This window comes from Hypomesus transpacificus, chromosome 24 (genome assembly GCF_021917145.1).
Source record: "Hypomesus transpacificus isolate Combined female chromosome 24, fHypTra1, whole genome shotgun sequence".
NCBI lineage: Eukaryota > Metazoa > Chordata > Actinopteri > Osmeriformes > Osmeridae > Hypomesus > Hypomesus transpacificus.
The window spans coordinates 4,809,420-4,836,117 of NC_061083.1; the positions used below are offsets into that span (position 1 = coordinate 4,809,420).

At 47.8% G+C, this 26,698-nt stretch overlaps 4 protein-coding genes across 12 annotated transcripts in view; 1 reads left to right on the plus strand and 3 right to left on the minus strand.

Moving 5' to 3' along the window:
• Positions 1-656, minus strand: part of trpv4 (transient receptor potential cation channel, subfamily V, member 4) — a 14,190-nt gene extending 13,534 nt beyond the window's left edge. The window contains exon 1 of the mRNA XM_047048520.1: positions 210-656. The gene's annotated coding sequence lies outside the window, so the exon portion shown is untranslated. The remainder of the gene's footprint in view (positions 1-209) is intronic.
• A 75-nt stretch (positions 657-731) lies between these two features.
• Positions 732-5,704, minus strand: gltpa (glycolipid transfer protein a). Its single transcript, XM_047048693.1, has 5 exons — positions 5,448-5,704; positions 3,602-3,660; positions 3,381-3,514; positions 3,080-3,230; positions 732-2,916 (listed from the first exon to the last, which is right to left on the minus strand). Exons 1-5 carry the CDS (start codon positions 5,548-5,550, stop codon positions 2,734-2,736), a joined length of 630 nt encoding a protein of 209 aa, XP_046904649.1. The 5' UTR covers positions 5,551-5,704; the 3' UTR covers positions 732-2,733.
• A 371-nt stretch (positions 5,705-6,075) lies between these two features.
• Positions 6,076-10,363, plus strand: LOC124486836 (trichoplein, keratin filament binding). Its single transcript, XM_047048691.1, has 13 exons — positions 6,076-6,292; positions 6,563-6,757; positions 6,887-7,097; positions 7,389-7,445; positions 7,746-7,814; positions 8,154-8,327; positions 8,599-8,711; positions 8,797-8,863; positions 8,981-9,153; positions 9,252-9,333; positions 9,459-9,644; positions 9,758-9,901; positions 10,055-10,363. Exons 2-13 carry the CDS (start codon positions 6,567-6,569, stop codon positions 10,085-10,087), a joined length of 1,500 nt encoding a protein of 499 aa, XP_046904647.1. The 5' UTR covers positions 6,076-6,292; positions 6,563-6,566; the 3' UTR covers positions 10,088-10,363.
• Positions 10,364-10,469: 106 nt separating this feature from the next.
• git2a (G protein-coupled receptor kinase interacting ArfGAP 2a) lies at positions 10,470-26,678 on the minus strand. 9 transcript variants are annotated; one of them, XM_047048682.1, is made up of 21 exons: positions 26,129-26,678; positions 23,647-23,780; positions 22,816-22,928; positions 22,438-22,543; positions 22,260-22,346; positions 22,021-22,151; positions 21,827-21,921; positions 21,634-21,679; positions 21,139-21,144; positions 20,997-21,048; positions 20,834-20,906; positions 20,600-20,697; positions 20,187-20,298; positions 19,939-20,081; positions 19,552-19,701; positions 16,929-17,177; positions 15,971-16,060; positions 14,028-14,110; positions 13,705-13,896; positions 12,407-12,470; positions 10,470-11,998 (listed from the first exon to the last, which is right to left on the minus strand). In XM_047048682.1, the coding sequence occupies exons 1-21, from the start codon at positions 26,178-26,180 to the stop codon at positions 11,786-11,788; spliced, it is 2,289 nt and encodes a 762-aa protein (XP_046904638.1). In that variant the 5' UTR covers positions 26,181-26,678; the 3' UTR covers positions 10,470-11,785. The 9 variants fall into 9 exon arrangements, with proteins under 9 accessions (XP_046904638.1, XP_046904639.1, XP_046904643.1 ...); XM_047048683.1 differs by lacking the exon at positions 21,139-21,144; XM_047048687.1 differs by lacking the exon at positions 15,971-16,060.
• Positions 26,679-26,698: the final 20 nt, after the last annotated feature.

Below are 26,698 nucleotides of genomic sequence, written 5' to 3' on the forward strand. Positions count from 1 at the left end.
ACTCCTACGATAAACTGGATTTTAACTCAATTTAAATAATTTAGCTTTTACTTCCACCAGATTAGTTATTGTAACAAGACACAAACTATTTATCTATTTTATCAAACCTAAACGGCTGATAACAATTATTCTAAAGGCCTGTTCAAGTAAACTGGGCGCAAAACTGTCCAACAACAGATTCATCCCAAATAAATGTAATATTTGTTTACCTTCAGGAGTTTCAGACGGAGCGCGCTCAATCGCGTTTTTGTAATGAACTGGCAGTAATGCGTACACTTAAAATATCCTGTTAACAATTTGTTGAACTTTTAAATCATATCCGACAAGTTGCTGGTTCTTCGATTCCTTTGACAATGATGCTGACTGCACCGCTGTTCTTCACCTTCCATGTTTCCAAACTCTGTCCCCCACCACCGCCCATGAATGCATTCTGGCCAACAAGAGACGCTTTATAAAAGTTTAGGGTGGGGACTGGGAAAGAAAGTTAGGACTCAAATGACAACCGTCATTACCACCCCAAACTCTTTGTTGCTGGTCTACAGTTCTTCTACGAAATGATGACACTGACTTCGCTCAAAACTTTGATTGACTATACACTGCATATTTTACATGATCATACATGCACTGTTTCATGCCGGCTGTCTAACGACCTGTGCTAGATTACCCATCTTGAAAGAACCAGCACCCCCAAGTGGACAAAAAGAGTCACGTCAGGCTACAGAAAGTAAATAACATCGTAATAGTTTATTTTAAAAATGTTCATAACAACACGATGAAAAAATAGTATTATGCAGACAATTTCACTGCAATTGAATATCTGTACCGTATTTGGTTGGAGAAAGAGAAATATATTGAGTGTTCAAAACAAACCAATAGTATGCATGTCTGGAACACGCATAACATCAGTTAAAATACATTTCTTATAGCAAAACCAAGGCAGTTCATTACACAGTGTCAAGACACTATAAAATAACAACAGGCCAAACTACCATCAAATAATGATTAGCTTCTCAAGTCTTGTTTATCACCGTTCTGCTAGTTTACTCCAGTGGTTTCCTGTAGCACTTCAACAAGGTTGTATCTATACACGTGATACTAGTTTAAATATCCTAAACGAACACAGCATTATGAAGACAAAGTCCTTCAAAGGTACGTGAAAAAACGGTCTCAAATAATTGAGTAGAGAACACCATTTAGCATTGTTGGAACAGGGTATCTAAGAACATGCTGGAAGTTACTCATGTCTAAACTAGGACTGACTGGTTGTACTCAGTGTTGCAGTTCCGCTCCTAGGTTTACATTATAGGCCTAAATAAACTGTTTGCAACCAGCTGAAGGCACAGTTTGGTGTGCTTTGTTCTAAGAAACCCTCCAGCAGCCCTTGCGAAGGCAAACCCTTTTATAATCCCTGATCAACAAACGTCATACCTATTGAATACTGCATCATGAAATACTTTTGTTATCACACTAAAACATGAAAGTAATCAACAATGTAATTGTCTGGTTAAATAAGGTCAACAATAGTGTTCTACATCAATAACCTTACTATCAAAAGGTCACTTTGTCATTTCAATCCCAAACACAATCAGATTATAACTGGTTAAGATAACATCTACCTAAGTAATACAATAGCCAAGATAAGAATCAATCAACTATTTCCACACATGCAATCATTCTGTAGTTACTTAGATGTACCGATTACTAAACCTACACAAACTCCTGGAACTGGAATGTAGAGTTTTCAGGAGTAGCATTAGTTCTAGCTAAAGAAGATAAAAAATGATTTCAAATAGCAAAATAGGTTTCTCAAGTAAGAGAAGTTACTTCCAATAAATACTTAACATAATATATTAAATATAGCATTGAAATGATTACAGTAATGACATAAAAATAATAAATACAACATTTTTGGTATTGGTAACCATTCAGTTATTCCACGAACAACAAACTCTCTATTCTGTGAAAGTGCTAACTTACTGTTTCAAGTGTTCTGCCTGTGAGACAAATGGAAACTTCAGAAACAGACTGTGATTGGTTAACAGCATGATCTGTGAGTGGTTAACAGCATGATCGCAGGGCTAACAACATCAATAATTGCAGGTGAGAGATGGACACAGCGTACACAGGGTCTGTGTACTACAACACCAGATCTCGGAGCCCTCCATAAATGGATTGTCTTATGAACCAGAGGAATCCACCAATCCCCGGGCCATATTTTTTGCAAATTGGAGCCACACCTAGGAAATACCACAGAGGAAGTATTGACCTAGAGATTGGACACACACCTGCGGATACCTGAATTCCATGAGGATTTTGGTTAGTAGCATTACATTTGTTGAAAATACAGCCTGGCACTGCTTCAGAGGGCAAACATCACCTCTCATTTACTGTTGCTAAGTTTGGCCATCAGAATGTATAGAATAGAATTCCTATTTCACTTCAGTATTTTAGATGTGGACAGCAGTATTATCCTGCTGATGTTAATGATGCATACCATATATAACCATATGGTATATTTTCAGGATTTATCTATTTTTGTAAGTAATGTCATAATCTATATAAAAAATGATTAAAAAAATTTATATTTTTGACTTGAGGTGATGATCCAAACTTATTTTAGGTCAGATTTTTTTTCAGGACTTTTGACCCATTCTCTCGCATCTGCAAAAACAAGGACGTTCGACAAGCATGTGAAACATGCTGCCCAGTCAGAGGCGAAGCCATGCACGCTCACTACACTGTGTATTCTAGCTCGGCGTTCATCCTGGTGTACATCTCATAGATGGTGTCCACAGTGGCAGTGAAGTTCACTAGAAACTGTCTGACTTTCTCCAGGCAGTCCTCTTCTTTGACCTCCCGTCCTTTGGAGAGGGCTTTCAGGAAATCGGACTTGTAGGGAGCGGCAAAAACAGCGGCCTGAAGGGAAGACAAACTTATCAGTGAACACACAGATGCTTAGCAACGAGACAGCGAACAGACAAATATACACAAGAGCCAGTTTTGAATCTTCCAGCAAAACGGATGCATCTTCCGAGTTTGGAATCAAAGACTTGCGCCTGAATGCTCTGAGCGGTCTGACCTTAAAGAGCTGCTGCACGAGCCATCCGTGGTACTTCTTCAGGGCTAACTCGTAGGCTTTGGTGGCGTTGACACGGATGAGGTTGGGGTTGTTCTCGTCCTTCTCCCCGTCCACCAAGCTCTGGAGGAGCACTTGGATGAACTTTAGTCCCCTTGTTGAGAAGGAAGACAAGGCAGGTCAACATGGCCACATACATACCAGATACTGCAGCGGATCAATGTCCATTGCCATGACCACATGCTTTACAATGACATTTTAATAAATGATGTGAATGAATGACTGTCAATAAATATCCTCTGACCTCTTCAGCCACATCAGAGCCAAGGTAGCTCCAACTCTGGGCCACTGGGATCCATGCATCTCCTTCTCTGCCTCTACGATCTGTTGCAGGGTCTTAAACCTGGTGGGATTGCTGTCATAAACCGCTTTGATTTTCTAAAGAAAGACAAAAGAACACCTGTGTCTATGGACATATAACAACGAGTATGACCTGTGGCCTTCTGCAATGTGTTTTCCTCTTACTGTGATGTTCCCCGCCACATCTGCCTTGATTGGAGCGAAAATGGTGGAACCAAGACAATCTGCGGAAAGAAAAACACATAAACCCTCTGTACCGATGAATAGTAAGCTTCATGTACATTCCTCACAGCTCTGTAAAGCTCCTCCAGTCCTGGTGACCTCCAGCCTACATGAGGTTTTGAATGTGTGGTCAACTCTGTAAAAAAGCCTGTGCTAAACAAACATCAGAGCATACTGAACAACATGCCCTCGTAATCAGAAGGGCTCACTGTTGTGACAGCACACTTGATACTTACTGTGCTATTACAGAGGGGATTTTATGTGGTGAGGAAAACCAGTATATAGTGGTAACTAAGCAACACAGGCCCAGTGACGATCATTATGTGTCAACTATGTAGGCTAATATGTCAAATGGTCAACTGCTTCATCCATGGTGGTCATCACCAGCCTGTGGTTTGACTGGGTCATGGTAGCTTTTTTTCTGACCTGTGCTGAATCCACCAGTAGCCAGACATCCTAGAGTACCAACCCCACAGGGCTGTGGATCAAGTAATGACAGAGCTGGCAGTCCTCACCTTCCAAGCTTCCACAGGAGCCCACTCGTGACAGAGTGCCCATTGTGCCCTTGGCAACAGTGTCATCTCCAGTTACAGAGACGTTCCGATCGTTTAGAAGGCAGCCAGCCTCTTTATCTATTTATCCTGAGTGTCCTCATTATCACAGGCCGACGTGCACCTCTCTGTTCCTGGCCTGGCGGCTACAATACAGCCTTTTCTCCCCCTTTCTCTGGGTACTTTGGCTTCACGCATGTGACCATGCAGTGCCCAAACAGTGGTGTTTGGAAAAGCCAGGCAATGTGATGAAAGCAGGGTCCATATCTAAGCTCTACCTGAAGCTATAGAGCACAAAAGAAGCTCATAGCACTGTGATAAACAATTAGTGGGCCCACTGTACCTATTACACATTGACTAGGTTCACTGTGTGGGACAAATAGCTTCTGAGTTGATCACGGTTGAAAGGAAAGTTGGCTTAGATATTTGGGTCAAATGAGACAATGAGTATAAAATGGAAAGATGTCCACATCAGGCTTGGGTCCTCGCGTGGGTTTCACATAGCAAATTGAATAGAGAACCATAGGCATATTAATACAGAATGAAGCCACACAATGATGCTCTGCAGCACCATACTGCTAGTGAATGGCGATGGGGAACTCGACACCACGCTAATCAATTTTCACAACTTCAAATCGAGGCCAGTGAAATTAATTATGCATGCAGAAGGTTTGCAGCCAGCTTGATGAAGAGAAATGCGATACAAAAAAAGATTACGCGTTGTGGCATTTAATTGCGCGAACTTGACAGAGGTGTTTTGACAGATTTCTTCTCACATTTGTCGCTGCATTTATTAATCAAAGTTTAAGAAAAAAATAAAACATTGGCTCTTGATAAACGTCACTTATCATCGTTTATGTCCTAATGAAACAAATCAAGGCATTCACTTGCAAATAGTTTGGGATTTTGGTTAAAGCAACATTCTGTTCATTTGGATTGATGCATCGATCTGGTTCATGCCATGCAATGTTCGACGCAGTCTTTGAAAACAATGGCATTTCTTATTTATTTTTCAACTTTATCAGTTGAAATACACATTTCTATTAATCTCAACAAAAATGCTAAAAAATGTTTCAGACCACTGTATAAGAGATCTGAATCCAAACTCGATTATTTGACAACTAAGTTGGATGTAGTCCACTTTGTCACCAGCGCAAAACAACAAGCAGCGCTATGTAAGATATAGCTACACATGCCAAAATCCATAAATGAGTCAGTATGAATTTATCAGTACTTACCAAAGAATGGCGGAAGATATGATACCGCCTCTAAGAATGATCTGGTTTCCACCTTTTTGTCGGCAGGAAGCTGTTTAAACTGATGCTCCACAAGAAGAGCCATTGTGATCAAGTTTACACACTAAGTGCTACACTACTGACAGCAGGAATGGAGTTGAATATGTATGCCACTCTTGAAAACACAGATTTGTAAAACGACCCCGGAACTGCGGTGCCAGCCTTTTCCTCCAAGCACTCTGAACGAATAGCAGAGTCGCTGAGAAGCACAGCTGACCACTATGTGAAGGCTCGGCTCTGCTCGCAACAACAAGTGAACCAATCATATTGTTTCTGTAGTAGGCAATTACACATTTCCTTCACTTACAACCCCAATAATAGTATGTTCAACTTTTTTATAATTTTATTCAGGGTCCACATCTAACCTTTAGGCTACTTTAAAATAAAAGATAGCCTAAACGACAAATTATGACTTGCACATCAATCTTAACTTATTGTCAATAAGTGAATTGAAGTAGCCACTTGAGAAACATTGTTTACATTAAATATGGGTTGTTATTCTGTTTATGAAAGACAATACACCCAGTAGCCTATGCCAGAAGTGCAACATTACGGTTCTGGCACTATCCGCACAGCTCTAATAATACGAGATGTTTGAATCACATGCCTTTTTTTTCCACTAGCGACTTTAAGTTTTGTTTGACCCTATGGACGCCCCGTAGCGTATCTAGGAACTGTTACTATGAGAAACCAGAAGATGGAAAGCAATGCCAGGATTTGAAGCCGTTTGTTAACTAGCTAGCTAGCTTTGTCAGCAGAACTTGCATTATCTTTAAGAACATTAAACGGTAAACGTTAAAGCAATCTTTTAGCAATCTTTATGGCAAAGTATCGATACACGACATGCATTGGTGTACAATTACTATAGCTAGCCTAGCTAGGTTACTACTGTATCAGGAGAATAAGTGCTTAGCTACTGTAACTAATGTACTAATGTACTGTGCTGCCATGTACATACTTTTAGTTAGCATCCAAAAAACATAAGTGTCTTGATGACAGAAGTCAGAGTTATTTGGATGTGTGATTGGGTCCATTCATAAATTGTACGTTGAATTTAGATCAATGGCTCTACCTACGCTCTCATCCCGGTGGCCGAGTCGAGCCCGTTCACTGGAAAGACAGCTGGCGCGGCAGCGGGAGCAGGAGGCCCGTTGTCGGCAGCAGTGGGAACTGCATTCGCAGTATTTCAGAGAGCAGAACGTTCGCAGCAGTAAACAAGCCGAGTGGAGCTCTCGTCAATCTTACCAGCAGAGGTAAGCAGTTTTATTTATCTGGGTACTCCGTTTCAGACGACCCCTGAGCTGCATACATTTACGAGCATTTAACCGCGGCTGAGGCACCATCAGTAGCGAATATCAAGTGTATATCCGTTCTTCGCCCAGCATGTCGGCATACCATCGAGACAGACTGAAAGAGGAGAAGAGGTCGAGCCTGGAGAGGCGCAGGGAACGTCTGAAGGTCCTGCTGCAGGATGAGACCGACCAGCTCGAGGAAGAGCTTCGGAAGATGGTCCCAGACACGAGCGCCTTGGCGAGGCTGCTGGTGGAGAAGACGGAAGACCTCCGCACGGCTCGAGAGGAACGAAGAAAGAGAGTAATACAAAAAAGCCTATGAAGAATCAATGCAATTCATTAATCTTTAGTTTATTTGTAAATTTTATTAATTTAGTAGGCGGTTTTAATCAAAGCAACATAACTATAGTGCATATAAAGTAGAGCAGAAAATCAAGGATCAGAAGTGCATAGTCCTAACTGTATTTCGTTGTCTGGTCAAGGAACGGCTTGTATTTACCAGGCACAGGCAAAATGACCTCACTCTCTGTAGCGCAAAGGCATGCATGTATAGGCCTGGCTGACCTTTCTGTTGTGTTGGATCTCTACACAGCTTGCACAAGAGCTGCTTAAAGAGCACTGGAAGAAGAACAACTCTGAACTGAGGAAGGTTAGTAGACCATCAATCTCGCTATGGTGTGTTGGTGTGTGTGTGTTGGTTGGTGTGTGTTGGTGTGTGTTAAACAAGTTTGCCCACAGAGTTGGACAGAGACTATCGAGTTCTTTTATTTTTCGTCAGGGGCACTTGATCTGGAAACAAATAGGACTTGATATGCTGTTGGTCCTTGGGCTTCTGTGAACCTGACTCCCAGCTAGACTTCAGAGCCTAAAATATTCGGGTGTCCCTTTCGTTTGGGTCGGGTTAATCCTTGTTTTTGTCTCTCCTTTGTCTCAACTCCTGGTTTTACAGGTCGAGTCAGAATTACACAAAGATCATGTGGTGAGCCGCTGGCAGGAACAGACGAGTGAGAAGCTACAGGTGGGTAACTGTGCCAGAACAGCCTGGATCACTTATCTGTCCGAGATGTTCTAGAGTGAGTAAACTTTACCTCGGGCCCAAGCTTTAGTTCCAGCGGTCATGAGTATTTAAACAGCGTTCATTTATCTGTGTCGGTGTGTACAGGATCCATGTCTGGGAATTAGGCTCTGTTTGGGTTAAACCGGAGCTCAAACTGGATCTCGTTACAACATATGTTAGTAAGAGTTGATCCAGATAAGCTCATCTCTCCTTTCGAAGCAGGCTAGTTGCTATGGCGTCAGCCTCAGACAAGTCGCAGTGCTCTAATGGGAGAGCGGTCGTCTGTTTGAAACCCCGTAGCAAGAGGCTGCGGAGCGGGAGGAGAAGAGGCGCTTTGAGAACGAGTACGAGCGGACGCGCCGGGAGGCCCTGGAGAGGATGAGGAAGGCGGAGGAGCGGAGGAAGGCGGAGGAGCGGGAGAGGGCAGAGGAGCTCCGGAGACAGATGGAGGAACTGAAGCTGAGAGAGGAGGAGGTAAGCAGGGGGGGCGGGGCGCCGCAGGAACACGAGGATGCACCGTTTGCGCTGAACAAATCACCTGATTAAGTCAATAGGAGTGCCCTCAGTGACAATAGAGCAGTGGAGATGTCACCATCCATGAATTTGATACGATGGCAGTTATGTGACGAGATTTTCGATTTTCGTTTCGACACCGTGGCAAAACGACGCAGAGAAAACAACCTTGACCTGACAAAGAAGTCCATAATGAGGTTCTAAAAAGAGTTGTGGGTGGTGTTTTCGTCAGGCCAGCCGTCTTAAGAAGGAGCACGAGGTGCTGCTGTCTCAGAGCTGGGAGCTGGAGAGACTGGAGGAGGAGAGGAAGAGGGTGGAGGAATGCCGGAAGAAAACTGAAATGGGGTAAGAGGGGGGAACATCCAGAAGAGTGCATGAGATGACGACACCCTACGAGGCTGGGTTCTCACGGGTGGGGGTTCTCCTTCAGGCGTTTCCTGGTCCGCCAGTACCGTGCTCAGCTGAAGAAGAGGGCCCAGCAGGTCCAGGAGGAACTGGTACGTTCTCTAGGCTCACGCTTCCCCTGAATGGGCAGGTAGCTCGACAGTGGAACATCTGCAGACGGAGAGATCACGAGTGCGTCCCTGAATGCACTGCCGGTGTTTGTCCACCAGGAGGCGGACCGCAGGATCCTGGCGACCCTGCTGGAGGGGGAGCAGGACGACCACCTGCAGGAGAGCGCCCGGAGGGAGAGGGCCGTGGCCGACGCCGCCTGGATGAAGCACGTGATCGAAGAGCAGCTAGTGCTGGAGAGGCAGAGGGAGGCAGAGTTTGATGTTCTGTACAGGTCAGTGTACACTCACCACAGGCCTGACTGACTGTGTGTGTGTGCTTCAGCTCCAGGCGCTTCACACGTTCATGAGGCCGTGTGTGTGTGTGCTGCAGGGAGGAGGCCCAGCGCGTGTGGGAGAAGAGGGAGGCAGAGTGGGAGAAGGAGAGCAGAGCCCGGGAGCGCCTCATGCAGGAGGTGAGTCGGCCTCCTCCACCGTTTACACACACATACCCTGTATATAGAAACATCCGGAGAGGCGCCCGTCCTTCCCTGAGTCGCCAGCAGCAGGCAGTAGAGAGCCCCGTGTGGTGTCTGTGCAGGTCCTGGCGGGCAGGCAGCAGCAGCTGGAGCGGAAGGTGCAGCAGAACCGGGAGGAGCAGGAGGAGACCCTGAGGAGGCGCGAGGAGCTCATCCAGGAGCTGGAGCTGGAGAGGAGGAGCGAGCAGCGGGGGAGGGAGGTGGAGGAGGGCCTCCGGACCGCCCGCATGCAGGAGATCGACGTGCAGGTGGGCCCGCATCCACAAACACTGCTCGCAACGCCTCGTGTGTGTGTGTCCCATTCATCTTGTACTGGTGAGCATCAGGCTGATTTGGGGGGTGTGTGCGTGGGGTCCTGCAGGTGGAGGAGAGGCGGCGGGAGCAGTGGGAGGAGCAGAGCAGGAGGGAGCAGGAGGAGGAGGAGGGGAGGAGGGCCCAGGAGGAGCAGGAGGAGCAGCTGAGGCTGGAGACTAAGAGAATGGCCCAGGAGGGATACCAAGACAAGGTAACCAGGGACCACGGCCTTCTGGTTGAGGGGCAACTCTGCAGAGTGTTAGAAATGAAGAAGAAAGCACCTTTAGGCCACGGGCTGAACGGGCTGTTCAGTATCAGCAGGTTTTCCTCTGCCTCACCCTATCAATGTTGTTTTCTTTGGTAGGTTCGGAGCAGACCTCGATCCGCTTGGACTTAAGAGTGTGCAAGTTCAAATGACGTTGCTAATGGTAACAATCATCACGTTTTTTTTTTTTTTTTAAAGCTTGATTTGTTCATGTAATCAGTCAAAACTCAATCTTAGCCACTTCTGCTTTTAAGTGGGAACTCCAACTTTACAACTTATATGTCAACTTCCTTAAGTTGATAATGTTCGACTATGTATGTTTCAATATGGGTAATGGTTAATTGTCAATAGATTTTTTGTTTTTTTATTCTTTTGTAATGTGTTCATAATTAAATGATTCTAAACCCAGCCACCTTTTTAACCGTGTTCTGTCCTTTTACAGTTCCTAGCACTACACACAAAAACACAGCACACAGACAAAAAGGACAAGGCACAGTGATGAGATTATAATTATAAATTAAGTTTATTTAGAAAATAAAATAAGTTTTGTTTTGAATACCCCTGCAGTTATAACCTTCTGCATGTCTGGAACTCATGAAGTAACAGAGGAGCACAGTAAGGGCTGTTTCCTTGATCACATTTCAAGTTCAACACTGAGCTCAGAGCCTGTCCTGATAACCTTCAGCTTTACACAGGAGCTATCGACGTAGGCTGGCCTTCAGAACCCTGCCATGAGCTCCACATCAACAACAAACCAAGCAGCGGCAGACACGACACACAGGGGGTCAAAGACTTGTCAGCTGTGGGACATCTAGCTGTTGTCACAGTACCTACATTGCTACAGCACACACCACTAAGCATGTGCAGAGCTGTGTCAAGCGTCTGACTTTGAAGAGGAGGAGAAAAAAATGAAGCACATTACAGTTATTTAACACAAGCACAACATATTGCTGGTGAAGTGCGTAATTAAGCCCTGGAACAAGTGCTTTGATGCATCGACTACCAGATTAAATAGACATAGTTAGCTGCACTAAGTGCATATTAAATGGAAGCAATCACACTTGGACAGGAAAAACACATTGGCATTGCAGGGCTACAAAGTGCATAAACAGGGTTTAATGTTAGCTGTTAAAACTCCCATTAGTCTTCTCCCGATTGGAAATGTACCCCCTTTAAAATACTGAACCATCAAACGTGTGCAGTGTTGTCGGTATGTACAGAGTTCTAGTTCTTTCCTACAGCTGTGACAACACAGCGTTAGTGACTCCTGATATGGTTTTATGGCTTATTTCCAGCTTTGCCTCTGTGCTACCTCGCTTAGGGGAACGTGTAAACACTTCACCCCGGCGTGTGGAACACTATGTTTGGACGTCGACGGCAATAGCATCAAACTGGAGGCTGTTTAGAAGATAGAGGGTACACTGTGGACGTTAATGGATGGTTTCCTGGTTAGCAAGGAAGACGAGATCTTTCCTAGAATCTTACAGGAGCGACTGGATTGCTCCTCAACAATGTTCTGTGCTGTAAACTTGATCATTCAGCTTCTATTGGGCTGAGCTTTCCCAGGCTAATCTAACCTTAAAACGCCCAAAATCTAACATTACCTCAAATCAGGCGTTGACCAATACTGGCTTTAAGCTAACCATTGCAAACACTTTTGTACATTTATATTTAAATAAAAAAATAATAAACACATGCAAAAAATCACAAATACTGATGGAAAAAAAACGAAACAATTCATAAGATGCATTAAAAACACGAGCTAAAATAATACAAATACAAATCAGCTCTGTTTGAGGACCTGTGTGGTGATGATGATGATGATGGCTGTCAGTTGTTGTTCTCCTTGGTCGTTATGGTGACGAGCTGCTTTGCTGCCTTGGCGATGTCGTAGGCACACTGGATGACCTGCTGGGTGACCAGCTGCATGTCAGGCGCCAGGCCGGCGTCCGGGGGCGTGGCCTTCCTGCACTCGCCCTGCAGGCGCTGGGCGCTGGAGGTGAGCAGGCGCAGGGAGCCCCTCACCGTGTCTGAACGAGGCCTCTGGAGGGGAGAGAGACACACACACAGAGAGAGAGACAGAGACAGAGAGAGAGAGAGACACACACACACAGAGAGAGAGACAGAGAGAGACACACAGAGAGAGAGAGAGACACGGAGAGACACAGAGAGAGAGAGACACAGAAAAAGAGAGAGAAATACAGAGAGAGAGAGAGAGAGACACAGAGAGAGAGAGATACACACAGAGAGAGAGAGATACACAGAGAGAGAGAGAGAGAGAGAGACAGACAGACAGAGAGAGACACAGAGAGAGAGAGACACACACACACACACACACAGAGACATGTGGTGATGAATACGGGAGACTGACAGTATCCCAGCCCTCTCTGCTAGTGGAACCTGAGGCTGTAATAGAACTGAGTTGATAACATGCCCTTCCTGTCCACTTACCCTGGGGAAGAGAGCAGCCATCTCTGTTACAGCCACATGGATTCTTTCTGAGCAGGGTAGGAAGCTGTTGAAAGAATAGAAAGGTCAATAAGAGATTAGCAGTTAAACAGTAACACTGGATTAAATCATAATATTCATTTGTTACACACCCATGACATGGTGTTACATTAACAGTCCGGGCAATGCAAACTGGCACACAATTCAAACTCGCCCTCAAACTACAGAACGCTGGTTAACATTCACTGGGTTACACGATGATACCACACACAGCACTCCGGTATGGAAGAGACAGTGCTCACCCTTCAGGGCGGGGTGGGAGAGCCATCAAGAACAATAAAACTAAACCATTCGTTTTAAGATCCCTTAAACTAAAGACAAGCCAACAGTTTTTCCTACTTCAAAGGGGAGAGATATTCAAGTTGCCACTACAATCACCTCACTTTGAGTAACACCCAAAAGACAACGATAGAGGACTAGGAATCGTCTGTACCTCCGTACATTAAACTCCTTTAAGTACAGTTTTTTTAGGTTTTAAGGCGGAAAGGTGTGCGCTGATTCGTTAGCGTGAGTGAGAATGGCGTTAGTCTGAGGAAGACAGTCAACAGGCAAAGTAGAGTCAACACGCCACAGCAAGAAAGTCAGTGAGGAGGTGAAGGGGGAGGCATAACACACAGAGAGAGAGAGAGAGAGAGAGAGAGACAGAGAGAGAGACAGAGAGAGAGAGAGAGACAGAGAGAGAGAGACAGAGAGAGAGAGGGAGAGAGAGACACTGTGCCTGGGAGGCAGGAACAGAGGCCAGAGTACCAGGTGGAGGGGTCAGGGGGCCGGAGGCCGGGGGCCAGCAGGGGGGAGGGGGGCTTGTCCACCCAGGGCACCAGGGTGCTGAAGCAGCCCAGGCTGTGCCTGAGCCTGCGAACACCCTCACGCTCACACGGTCTGCACCCGGGGGGCCACAGAACCACACAGGGCCCCAGAGACAACGCACCAGGGGGGAGGAGGAGGGAGGAGGAAGGGAGAGGAGGAGGGAGGAGGAAGGGGGAGGAGGTGACCGGACAGAGACAGAAAGAGGAAATGTATGGAGATAAATTAAATACTGAGAAACAGAACTGGTGAAAAGCTGAACTCAAATACCCCATGAAGAACAGTGATGAGGAACCCCGAAATTATCTGATTGACAAGGAAGTAGAAATGATGGATATGCCAAAAAGGAGAAGCAGGATTGATGTCGAACTAAACAAAGGTCACAGCGGCTGCTTCCCAGGAGCCGGGCCCGTTTGGGGTCCGGCCCGGCCCCTCACCTGTCGTGTTTGTTCTCCTGGGCGGCGCGCAGCAGCTCCTGGATGTTCTTGGTGATCTGCTCCGTCTTGCGGATGACGTCCTCCGTGCTGGGCAGGCTGGGGTCAGGCTCCGCCTCCAGGTCGTCCAGCTCAGGGATGGAGCTGCCCTCGCCCAGCCAGCCGCTGCTCCTCAGCCTGCCCCTCCTGAACACCCTGCAGCAGGGGGAACACAGGGCAGCCTTCGGCTCAGCGCCATAGTGCAGACGAACCAAACATGAGGAACACGCATTTAGGTGTTGGTGTAGGTCACGGTGTGTGTGTGTGTGTTGGGGGTAAGGTCCTACCCTGAGTCCTCCATTTCCGTGTCGTTGGTGGCGTTGTCATAGTCACTGTCAGGCATGCTGGTCTGTTTCTCCATCCTGGAGGCCTGAGGCGAGAGGGAGAGGGGTCACACATGTTGCTAGGAGACGGAGCGTCTTGACGTCGCTGACAACGTCAACAGGAAGAGGATATGCTGCTGCAATCATTTCAATGCAAAGTGTAAACATACAAATTGATTTCAAATGTGTTTGAATCATGTTTTGATAGTCAAATGAAGGTAATGTGTTTTAACCAAAACATAAGACAATGAATACAGAAATCTACTTTGCATGAAACCAGCCAAGAGCAAAGAAGCCTTATAAACGTGATTGCCAGGGTTAGTAGAAAGCGGTTATCCGGGTTCAACATATCACTTTTCCACTCAATGTGCCTTTTGGCTAATAAATAACTATTCCTCATGGCTTTGCAAGCAAATTTCTAATTTTTAAACACATTATGCAGTATTATACACAATCCAATCAGGAACATTTGACAGCTAACAAACACCGTGACAGATGGCCTGTTCTTGCAGACTGGTGGAAGGTGCATGACAACAATGAATCTCCTGAGAGTGGAGATTGGACATATGGACGGCATTAGAAACAAGCAGTAAACAGTGGTGGAGAATGGTCTGAAGTGTTTGAGAACTGGGGGGGGGGGGGGGGGGGGGGGGGGGGGGGGGGAATCACAGAAGAAGAAAACATCTCGGAGGAAAGAACTTGCTCAGAATTTCTTCAGAACCACAACTTAATCACTTCACCCTAGTTCTGGTCCAAGTCGGTATGGATAATAACTTTTGGACCAATAGTGAACAAACTAAAGAAATTAAGTTGAGGTTCAGAAGAATTTAGAAAGATTTAACGACAACAGTCCAAGCACAGCAGGTCCTTACAGTTGAATGGCATGAAATAAATATGAAAGGACATGTAAACATTTAGCTCCAGTCACGCATTCAGACCTTGGCAGTTATACTTTGTTTTACGACTAAAGGAGTGAAAACGGATTTGGAGAGTTGGTGTACAGCTCTGATTTCATGCAAATCCCTACGCCTTGCAGAGGCCCTGCACAGGGAACTACTTTTTGCAGGACACAGCAGACAGCCAGCCAGAGGAAAGGTAGGGACCAGCCACGTACCGTCAAAATACATACCCTTCAGGTCTCACTATCAGCCCACAAGAGACCAAACAATCCTCTTCGTGTCCACTGCACAAGAGGCCACACCCCCACACAAAGCCACACTACCACAGCTCAGCAGCCGGATGAACGACATGAGCCATTTTCTTTTCCCGCCGAGTCTAACAGCCCGAGCACAAACAAGTCCCTTCGGCGAGGAAGTGGGGATAACCGGAAAGGGCCGGAGTGTTAACGGAGGTGGTGAGAGCATGCTGGAGCAGCCTCAGAGAGGCAGAGCCCGTGGTGGTGGTGAGGGGATTAGAGGTGAGGGAGGAACGAGGCTCCACAGGTGAAGAGACGGCGTAACCGTCTGGTGTCTGAGCTACATGAGGGCCAGACGTCCCAGGACACTGAAACAGACTGTCTGGTGTCTGAGCTACACAAGACCCAGACGTCCCAGGACACTGAAACAGACCGTCTGGTGTCTGAGCTACACGAGGCCCAGACATCCCAGGACACTGAAACAGACCGTTTGGGAGGGAAGGAAAATAGGAGGAGCGTGTGAAGCGACCGGCGAGGTTTCTGCTCTGGTGGGGGGTGGAGTCACGGATAGCTCCACACCACTGGGGGCATGATGGAGAGGAGGAGGAGGAGGTGGAGGAGGAGGGAGACCCGGGGGCAGCTCATGCAGAGGGCCAGGTGGGGAGCAGGAAGAGGAGGGTGGAGGTGTAGGAGGAGGAGACAGCACAAGGCAAGGGGCTCTCTGCGCTGGCTGCTTCCTGCCAGGCAGGGTCCAAGTGAGGAGGTACTTAACCCTTTGAGCACTTTCGTCCGGCGACCAAGACAGGGTGGATGGGAAGGAGGGGAGGGATGAGGAGGAAGTTACCAAAGCGGCCCTTCCCGTCTAGAAAAGGGTTCAGATCAAATGTTTTCAATAGATATGTGAAAATGTTTGATGAAACCTAGTTAGCGCTCTCAAAAACAGTCACCATTGGTTGATAACAATTCTTGAGAGCACTTGAAGAAAACAATAACTACTGGGATAAAGGGATAATATTATATCAAGTGTGATTGACAAGATAATGACAAAGTCCAAAGGGCTTTAAATAACACCACATATTTCTGGCTATGCCTCTTTTTGATCAATTAGTAATTACCATACCTGCTGGAATTTCACATACATTATACAGGTGTGCAGTAAACAATATCTTTAACTTTTGAAAAATGACAGAACAATGGAGTTAAACACATTTATAAAAACACCAAACACCATGAAGGACAGAGAACAGATTCGAATCATAAATGATGCTGTTAGTTTGTCACAGAGACAGAAAACGAACACTGAAAACATTTGTATGGGTTGTTTAATGCGTATTTGAAATGACACATACAAACCTTGAAAATACTTTAGATCAGAACAATGGTGGAAAAAAATGCCAACAAATCTACCTGAACAGAAAAAGTAGTCCTAGTAACACCGGTTAAAGTCCAGTAACAAATGAAGGCGTTCACATACTGTATGAGACTAGCTGTGGGACTCTCACATTGTCCTGGCGGATCACTACCTCCCAGCTCCGAGATATAACCCTACGCCAACTTCATCCAACAAACCCATAGCACGAGAATGAGGGGAGGGGCAGAAAAAGGGGAAGGAAGGTCGCAGACAGACAGGATGTGGAGGGGGGGGGGGGGGGAGAGAGAGACAGACGTGGAGGACAAGACTCGGAAGGAGGTGAGGAAGTGGCAGAGGCAGGGTTGCAGGTCTTACTTACATGAGGAGGGAAAGGTTGCAGGGTGGGGAGGCCCTCCTCTGGGTACGGGGTCTCCCCTTTGAGGAGGCAGGGCTTCAGACCCGAGCCAGTCTCATACATAGACATGGGCCGGCTGGCCCGCGCTGCCTGCCTCCGTTTCAGGGCTGAGGGGCTGGAGGGGTCGGGGGGGCCTGGGGAGCCGGGGACCTGATACATACTGGCTGGGCCCTGTCGCCTCAGAGAGGTATTCTCGCTTTGCAGAGACTGCAGCTGGAAGACAGGGGTCGGTAGGACTGAGAGGAGCTTCCTGGACACGCTGGCTCTCCTGGCCTGCCCTGGTCTACAGCTGACCACTCTCACGCTAAACCTCCATTAAAGCCTGATAGTTACCTCACGGGTTTAGTATTTGATGCATTTGTGCTGTACCACGTATAGGCTACGTAAAGCTGATTATCCTTAAATCTCTGTTACAGATTGAATATTTTTGATATGGTATGTGTTACTGTTAATAATCAAGGCCCAATCTCTCGTGTTACTCATGCTAGGTTTCCGGAAGACTCAAATCAATCACAAAAGGGTCAAAGCAGGGTGTCAAAGCAAGCAGAGCAATGGCAGGCAAAGTAGCACCCCCCCCCCCTCGGGACAAGCAGACCCTGTAGAACTGTGGAAGAATACGCCCAAGCAGAGACAGAGTTCAGAAACCAGGAAGACCCTCTGGGATCTTGAAAAGACCTCGCACCATCGCAGAGAAATGTGTTCGGTTCGGATGAGACTGTTATTCAGCCACACTGGGAAGGGGGGGGGGAGGGTCAATGGTGCTTTTCAGTAAGAGGAGGGGGGTCAGGGAAAGTTGTAAATGACTTCAGCCGCGACTTCTAAACAATGCCGGTCCACACAGCTGAATCTCAGTGAACATGTTGACCACTAAGGATCTCCAGTGAGGCATGTTCACCCCGAACTTGGCTATGGAGACCAGCGCTCAGTCCACTGGGCTGGCGGGGCTGAGTCACAGTCGTCTCTATCAGTCCCTGGGAAACACAAGTCTAACCTCGCTGTGTAGCAGAGCATGTGAACACAGCTCTCAGCCCCGCGGCAGGGCGCTCATCACATCAACAGATGACATCAGCATTCCAACACAATGGCTGTTTTGATGGGGGTTGGAACATAAGTGAATAGGGATATTGTCAACTTTTAAGTAAAAAACAAAACAAAAATACAGTAAAAATCATAATCATGTATCTAAATCCTTAAAACACACTTTTGAAAGGTAGAATTTAAGTGATCGTCATGACAGCTTTCTCATCAGACGAAGAGGACGTTGCACACAGTGGATCTGATCTCGTGCTGTTCCACATTAGAGGGAGAATATCTGTGGTACGCGGTTATCTAATATCTGTGGTACTACATTATCTTTTCACCAGAGCAGTTAGACCTTTACAGATATCAGGCCAAAAACACATATCTGTTATCATCCGTAAGAGAAAGTTATGTTACCTTACACAATCAAGAAAGTCTGGATTAGATGACATTGGATTAGATGACAATTACATGATTATTCCACTGGTTCACATACAGTAGTCTAAAACGTTGTCTTAAAACAGTGGAGTTAGTCACTTAGTCAAATTACTAACTGAGGAAAGGCAATCGTGCATGCTGGTTATTCTTGACATGTCTGTTAGTACTATCATGAGAGATAAAACGGCTTTTACTGCAACGACAAAAAAAAAGGTTTAATACATATTTCCAAAAGACTATAAAGCCACCTTGGAAAATGACAACATGCTGGCCAACACTTAGCAGTAAAACGACAGGCAGTCTGGTGTCCAGCAGGCCTGGGCTGAGACCCAGGCCAGAGACAGCCCGGCCCACCAGAGGGGCAGGGAGGGGGGGGACTGTGGAGGTGGAGGAGGGGGAGGGGACTGTGGAGGTGGAGGAGTGGAGGAGGGGGAGGGGACTGTGGAGGAGGGGGAGGAGGGGGAGGGGACTGTGGAGGAGGAGGAGGGGGAGGGGACTGTGGAGGTGGAGGAGTGGAGGAGGGGGAGGGGACTGTGGAGGAGGGGGAGGAGGGGGAGGGGACTGTGGAGGAGGAGGAGGGGGAGGGGACTGTGGAGGAGGGGGAGGGGACTGTGGAGGAGGGGGAGGGGAGGAGGGGGAGGGGACTGTGGAGGTGGAGGAGGGGAGGAGGGGGAGGGGACTGTGGAGGTGGAGGAGTGGAGGAGGGGGAGGGGGAGGGGACTGTGGAGGTGGAGGAGTGGAGGAGGGGGAGGGGACTGTGGAGGAGGGGGAGGGGAGGAGGGGGAGGGGACTGTGGAGGAGGAGGAGGGGACTGTGGAGGAGGGGGAGGGGACTGTGGAGGAGGGGGAGGGGAGGAGGGGGAGGGGACTGTGGAGGTGGAGGAGTGGAGGAGGGGGAGGGGGAGGGGACTGTGGAGGTGGAGGAGTGGAGGTGGGGGAGGGGACTGAAGCTCTCCTGACAGCTGTGCACCCATAAAATCAAATCAAATCAAACTTTATTTATATAGCGCAGTTCATACCAGGAGGCGACACAATGTGCTTCACAGTGGGGTAAAAGGGGTTGGGGGATAAGTCCAGCCCTAGTCCAGCCCTCGGTCTTAGTGATCTGATTGGTGCAGCTCTGAGGGTACCTTTTTCTGCATGAGTCTGAGTTCATCGCTCAGGTTGTTGTTGACCTTCAGCAGCTGTTGGATCTTGGCCTCTGAGGCAGACAGGGCGTTCTTCACGTCCAGGAACTCCTGCACCGTGATGGGCCCGTCCGACAGGTCAGAGTCCAGGCTCTGGGAGGGCCAGGGAGGGGGAGGAGAGGAGAGGAGAGGGGAAGGAGAAGGAGAAGGGGGGAGAGGAGAGGAGAGGAGGGGGAAGAGAGGAGAGGAGAGGAGGGGGAGGAGAGGAGAGGAGGGGAGTTATCGTTGTGGAGAGGCACATAAGTAAATGTATTAAATGCTTGTATTTAGCAACCCCACACAAGGCCGATTTCAACCATGAATGAAAGGCCCAGGCTGAGCGGGCGGCACCTTGGTGCGGTCTCCCTTGCAGGAGGAGGGCTCCTGGTCCGTGTCCTCGTCCGAGGCCACGCTGTCGTAGTCGGGCTGGTCGTTGTCCTGGCTCTCACTGCCATGTCGGCTGCCCACGCTCTTCAGGATCAGCTCCACGTTATCTGACAACGACAGGACAGGCCGACGTGACAAAGCTGTTGAAGGCCCGGCTTCCAGCTGGTCATCTGAAGCTGGAGGAGATGGGGGAGGGGTCATCCCATACCCACCTTTGGGACTCGTGAGAGAATTCCCCTGCTGTCTACGTTTTGCATCGCTCAGTATATCGATCACAAGAGTCGCAAACTCGTGCGCGTTGAATCTCGCAAGTTTTTGTCGTCCCTGGAAGAGAATAGGAATGATTAGCTAAGCGCCATCCCTTTACAAGAGAGGCTGAGGGGAGGCTAACAAGAGAGGCTGAGGGGAGGCTAACAAGAGAGGCTGAGGGGAGGCTAACAAGAGAGGCTGAGGGGAGGCTAACAAGAGAGGCTGAGGGGAGGCTAACAAGAGAGGCTGAGGGGAGGCTAACAAGAGAGGCTGAGGGGAGGCTAACAAGAGAGGCTGAGGGGAGGCTAACAAGAGAGGCTGAGGGGAGGCTAACACGTGGTGAGGCTACAGTGAGGCTACAGTGAGGCGAGCTTGCCTGGTTTCGTGTCGACGAGTATTCCGGGTTCACAGGAAGGAAAGGCACCACTGTGGTCTCCATCACCAGAGTGCTGTGGTTCTGCGTCGCTAACCAAACTGAACACGACAGGCACACAGCGTCATTACACGTCTGGCTTGCCGTCAAGGCAACAACGCCCCTCAACTCGAAACCATAAAAAGGAGGGCGATTTTGAAAAAGCTGCGGAGGGGAACGCTGACATGGCCGTCTCACCTGCATCCGTCTCCCTTCTGTCCACCTCGTCGTACACGTCCATCGCCAGCTCCTCAAACAGATGATTACTGAGCTACAGTGGAGAGACAGTCCTGTGTGACATGGTCATGGTGGAAGTCATCAGAAACTGATCCAAACCCTCAAAACATCACACGTCACTCACCGACTGCAGCTTCTTCTTGGCTGCCTTTGCGAGTTCAGACAGATCTAAACTGCTGGAGACGGAAGACAAATGTATAGACGTTTAATTTCTGATCTACGGAATTGGAGGGAGGATTTGAAACCTGATGAGATGGAATACTTACATGTTCCTTATCCATTAAAAGAAAGCATTGGAAACAAAAGACAACATGCTTCATTTGGGGGTCCATTATAAGTACACGGCTTTCAAACCAGAAGTGTAGGATCTAAAGCTGGGGTCAGATTGTATTTTAACTGCAACAATTACAGTGCAATTGTTTTGGGGATCTGTGCATTTACATGTAGTCATTTAGCAGACGCTCTTATCCAGAGTGACTTACAGTAAGTACAGGGACATTCCCCCCTGAGGCAAGTAGGGTGAAGTACCTTGCCCAAGGACATAACGTCATTTTGCACGGCCAGGAATCAAACTGGCAACCTTCAGATTACTAGCCCGCTTCCCTAACCGCTCAGCCACCTGACTCCCCATTTCCTTGCAGGAGGGAACCCAAGAACGTGCTGGAACAGGCCTGGCAGCTCCACCCTCTCCTCAAACTACAGGATACACTCCGACAGGGTCGGAGGTCATCTGTATGAAGCCGTTCTGCGTGTTACCTTACCTGTCTGCCATCTGGGGAATTATGAAGTGTTGGCCACATCTATGATCTGAAAGACGACACACACACCCATTGCTTCTAATAAGACCTCGTAATGAAGGACAGGTGTGATAATGTGGCGAGGTGTGTGTGAAGTGTGAGTTAAGTGCATGCGACGTGTGTGTGATCCAATAGGAGACGTTGATATCTCTCTCACCAGGTTTCCTCCCACACAGATAGAAAGCCAGACGGTCGGTCAACTCGTACTGGATCTCCACCAGCCTCTCTGCCAAGTCACAGTGCCCAGCTTGCCTGCGGAGAAAAACATCCACCCATCAAACAATGTTCCAGCCAGCCAGGGTGGCGAAAATGAATATTTGGCCTTCAGTTGGTGATCGATGACAGACTGACCTTGCGTAGTCGATGGGGGTCTTGCCGCTGGTATCTGGGGCCCCGGGGTCAGCCCCGTACACGGTCAGCAGCTCGGCCTGAGACACCTGGCCAGCCTTGGCAGCCACATGCAGGGGCCTGTTCCCTTTTTCCTGCAGGAAAAGTAAATAGCGCAGTGTAAAAGTCTCCCTGTGAAAAATCTACACCAGGAAAGAAGATTGGGGGGGGGGGAGAGAAAAGGAAGGAATTGTGAATCTTACGGGGTGAAAGAAGTTTGCCTGGGCTCCCAGAGAGAGTAACCTCAAACACGTCTCCAGATTACCTGTGCGGACACTCGAGTGAAGTTGCTAAAAAGGAAAAAAAGGAAAAACAACGTGTTAGTGAAACGTTCTGTAGCATTCTGAGAAGTGTTGTTCGTCACCCAGCTTCTTTTCACACCTTGCTTAGGTCCTTAGCTGTAAAACTGTCATCATCTCGACACGGCATCCGGTGAACAAAAGCCAACATTTGATATTTGGCTTTTATGAACTCCGTTTTGTTTGGGCTGTAAGATGACAAGAAACAGAAGAGCTTAAAAGACCATCACACACACTCAAGAGAACCTGGGGCCCCACTGCCATTAGGAACAAGTTTCAACTATCACTTCCTGTCATAGCAAATCCACCATCATCCATGAGGCGAATTCGCTTCTCCAACATATCTGAACCTTCAAGCTGACACTGGAGCTGCAGTACAAGGCCGTTCTGTTCAATCATCTCTCCTAGATTAGCGAGCAACACAACAGCGCAGGGCTTCAGACAGTGAAGGGTGACTCACTGCACTTTGTCCTGGGGGTTGGCCTTGCGCTTCCCGCTCATAACAGCCGCGGGGTCCAGGAGAGAGTGCTCCCATATCGAGTTGGCCCCATTGTTGTATAATGTCTGAACCATCTGTGTAGCAGAGGACACACATGAAGAGGAACTGTGTAGGAACAAAACAATGCAACAGACATGAAATAACACTTTATTTTTTTAAAGACAGTCATTCTCAGAGAGATGCTGTCATCTAGATTCAAGCAGCCAGCTCATCGACAGAGTGCCAATGCTCTATATTGAGAGCAGATGAGGTTGAAAGCTCCATGAGACATGAAGCAGAGCTGTGACTACACTTGATAGCGAGCCAGGATAATGATCTCATCTCTACATGTCTCCAGGCATGGCAGGGAGCCAGGGGCTTATAAGAGAGCTCTCCACGACCCCTCTGCATCTGGAGGAGAGGAGCCAGGATCTGAGGACCCACAGTGGGGAGAGACAGGGGAGGGGAGACAGGGGGACAGGGGGGCAGGGGGACAGGGGGGCAGGGGGAGATAGGGGGGCAGGGGGAGATAGGGGGGCAGGGGGAGATAGGGGGGCAGAGGGACAGGGGGGCAGGGGGAGATAGGGGGGCAGGGAGACAGGGGGACAGGGGGCAGGGAGACAGGGGGCAGGGGGACAGGGGGCAGACGGGGACAAGGGGGCAGGGGGACAGGGGGACAGGGAGACAGGGAGACAGGGGGCAGGGGGACAAGGGGCAGACGGGGACAGGGGGGCAGGGAGACAGGGGGACAGGGGGCAGGGAGACAGGGGGACAGGGGGGCGCCTGCAACACGCTGCGGAGAGAGAAGCTCACCTGGAGCTGAGTGGGAGGCCACGTGGTGTGAGTCAGGTGACGGACCTGGGAGCTGTGGCGGCCCAGACTCCGATGGACGCCGCAGCACTCATCACAGACCAACACGCCCCTGTTCACCGACGCCCAGCGAGGATCTGGGACGGGTGGGGGGTGGGGTCAAAAAGAAAAGGTACAATGTGAAGTATTTAAACAGCTCATAACTGTCCTTCTTATTTGAGTTATACATTGCTGTCAGCTTTCATCTCCACACAGCTAAACCAGACTTCAAGCTTTGGGTCGACCGATCTGTTTGTTTAACAAGCTGTAACAAGGTTCCTTGGTTTATAACACCTTCTGTGTGACTGTTTTGTTCCATTGCTTAGGACCATTATTCAAATCTTTGGCATGCTGGCTTTAGCAGACCACTTCACTTTTCAGTTGGCTACAGACTCAAACCTCAGACCTACTATTCTGGTGGCTTTATACTTCCACCTGACAGAAATCCCAGACTTACCCTTGCCTGAAGTCTATCTGAAACTCAGCCAAGATCAGATTACTGCAGATAATGGGGACAGTAGGCTGGTGCATCAGGGCTAATGTTACCTGATCAGTGAACACATTAATGACTGCACATAAGCAGTCTACCAGTACTTAGCCTGCTTTGCAGTAGACGTGTTTTGGAGGAAATTGTTTACTGGAAAAACCAAAACCTTAATAATCTTTTTATTTTTTTTATAAATATAAGCCATTATAGATATAGGACAGTTTGTAGTGGAGTGGTGCATAATTTTACTTTCTGAATCTTCTGACCTTCAGTGGTATTGAGATTTAGGCAAGCGGTGCACAAAGCGCAAATGGGAAGTTGAACCACACATTTCCATATATGGGTAGCGTTAAAAGCGACCTGCTCAACAAACAACAACAAAAATCTCATCCTTTCTCAGCTGAGCGAGAGAGCAATTTCCTCTTTCACAAACTAGCCTCGAAATAATTGCAGCGTGAAGGCTCATGCCCAACATGAATAAGCAGAACAGGACACTAATGCATACCCTGGTAAAGGTAGTTTTCAAGGGCCCTTAGGGTAGCATACAATAGTCAAAAGGAGCTGGGTTGAGATAATGACAGACGCACCACACAATCTAACTGACAGTCACAGACACCACCAAAGAGAGGGTTGGGCGACTGTGCAAACGGAGGTAGGCTCCTTGGAGGAAACAGAGGCTGACAGGAGAGAAAAACTGATGTTAGCATGGAAAGCCAACACAGTGGCTGCTACTCTGGGAACGAAAGGCCACACAAACAGATGACGACAGCACCGGGCTGATTTGGCGCTGGAGTGGCAGGAGGCAGGAGGCAGTAGGCAGGAGGCAGGGCTCCCAGGAACAGCTGAGGTGTGGGTTGAACAGCTGTAGGGCCTCTCGTCTGGCTCCGGCACCTGGCCCTCAGTGCTCTGTCTCTGCCTGTCTCTGCCTGTCTCTGCCTTCCTGTCGGCACAGGGCTGGGGCCTGCCGACAAGCCTGCTCACTCCTCAACAAATGTAAGTGCGGCTAAATTAAAACGACGCCTGCGACTGCTAAAAATATGCAGAGACTCAAGTACAACAACTGGTAATAGGAGGAACCTGGAGGGGCATACCAGGACAGCTGGTGTAGAGGCCTTGACTAATGAGTCTGGTGGTCAGTGACTGGCTTAAGGATTGGTGTCTTGATGATTTAAACTACTGGTAAGGTTTGTAGTATCATTCTTAGTGAAGAGCTATACTTAGAACATGGGCCTAGGTCACTAACTCACATTGCCTCCTACCATTTGTTTTGTAATGCGGGGAAAGTCAAAAGACAAACGCTTTTTAGAATACAATAGCACAAAATTCCGTCTCTGCATCATCAATTCATTCAACATCCTGTTTTTCTTCCTGTATTTACTGGACAGCATTAAGTCATTCTTCTCTAAAAGATGCAAAGCGCCCAAAACAATCCCTAACTGATTCATTCAACTTCTAGACTGATATATAAAAACACTGTATTTAAAATGGTCGTATAGGCCTATGTGAACTGATTACATCAGTAACAAATAAAACTATGACATTGGCATGTCAAGAATCAAGGGATTCTGTAATCAATCAAGATACAGTGAAAAAAAAGATACATTGTTAGATCTGCAACACCTCATCTGACTAGTCTAAACACGTATAGAGGTTTTTGTAATGTGACTTTGAGATATTGCATTCGATCTGTAAGAATGACTGGATGTCATATATGCCATTCAGACAACTACCTCACTGGTGCATACTGACGCAAATGAAGACAACAAGCCAAATCAGTTAGACTATCTAAGTTACGGGCTGATCCGCTAGCTGGCATACTTAACATGATCTGCTAAACCGCTGCTGCTGCATAGTAGTTTGTTGTTGTAACGTTAGAATGACTATACTAACTGGCCCGCCTCGGTGATATGAGTTGACAGCATCATTTCATGCCATGATGACCCAGTAACACAGACTTACCTGGAACACTGCAATCCGCGCAAACCTCACTATTCCTGAGACGTTTAGACATCCTCTTTGCCGAGAAAATACTGTTAATGTCACGGAAACGGATCACCAGGTAAAAAAGTGGCGACTCTACTTAACTCCTCCGGTTGAGCTAAATCTCTTATCACAGTAGCCAGATATCTATGCTGGAGAGCCACTCATTTCGATGGCTTTGAAAGGATGTGGCTAGCTAGCTAGCCTAGCTGCTGATAGCTCAACATCACAATGTGACAAATAGATAAAAATGTAACCAGCTGGATTGGATGATAGCTACGTTTGATTGCTGACAGCTTACGCGTACGGTTTGAGATTGTCCGTTCGGAAACTCCAGCTAGGTGAAATAGCCAAGCCCAAACAAGCCCGACAACCGTATGAACGTGAATGCACCACGGACATGTTCACGTTTTGCATTCGGGCGGGGACGTACCATCGGTGATGTTTGCAGCGAAGGCGGAGGGTGCTAAAAAGCATGCCTTTTTTAAGAATCGCCTTCGAACTGGACAGCGACATCTATCGCTCTGTCTGAAACTTTATTGAAGTCAA

Coding starts and splice junctions, on each gene's coding strand:
- gltpa (XM_047048693.1), bottom strand. CDS start 5,550: ATGGCTCTTCTTGTGGAGCATCAGTTTAAACAGCTTCCTGCCGACAAA. Junction 3,515..3,601: donor ATGTGGCGGGGAACATCACA/GTAAGAGGAAAA, acceptor GTCTTTCTTTAG/AAAATCAAAGCGGTTTATGA. Junction 3,231..3,380: donor GCTCTGATGTGGCTGAAGAG/GTCAGAGGATAT, acceptor CTTCTCAACAAG/GGGACTAAAGTTCATCCAAG.
- LOC124486836 (XM_047048691.1), top strand. CDS start 6,567: ATGGCTCTACCTACGCTCTCATCCCGGTGGCCGAGTCGAGCCCGTTCA. Junction 7,446..7,745: donor ACAACTCTGAACTGAGGAAG/GTTAGTAGACCA, acceptor CTGGTTTTACAG/GTCGAGTCAGAATTACACAA. Junction 8,712..8,796: donor CGGAAGAAAACTGAAATGGG/GTAAGAGGGGGG, acceptor GTTCTCCTTCAG/GCGTTTCCTGGTCCGCCAGT.
- git2a (XM_047048680.1), bottom strand. CDS start 26,180: ATGTCTAAACGTCTCAGGAATAGTGAGGTTTGCGCGGATTGCAGTGTT. Junction 23,781..26,128: donor CGCGGATTGCAGTGTTCCAG/GTAAGTCTGTGT, acceptor CACCCGTCCCAG/ATCCTCGCTGGGCGTCGGTG. Junction 20,698..20,833: donor CAGAAGGGAGACGGATGCAG/GTGAGACGGCCA, acceptor TGTCGTGTTCAG/TTTGGTTAGCGACGCAGAAC.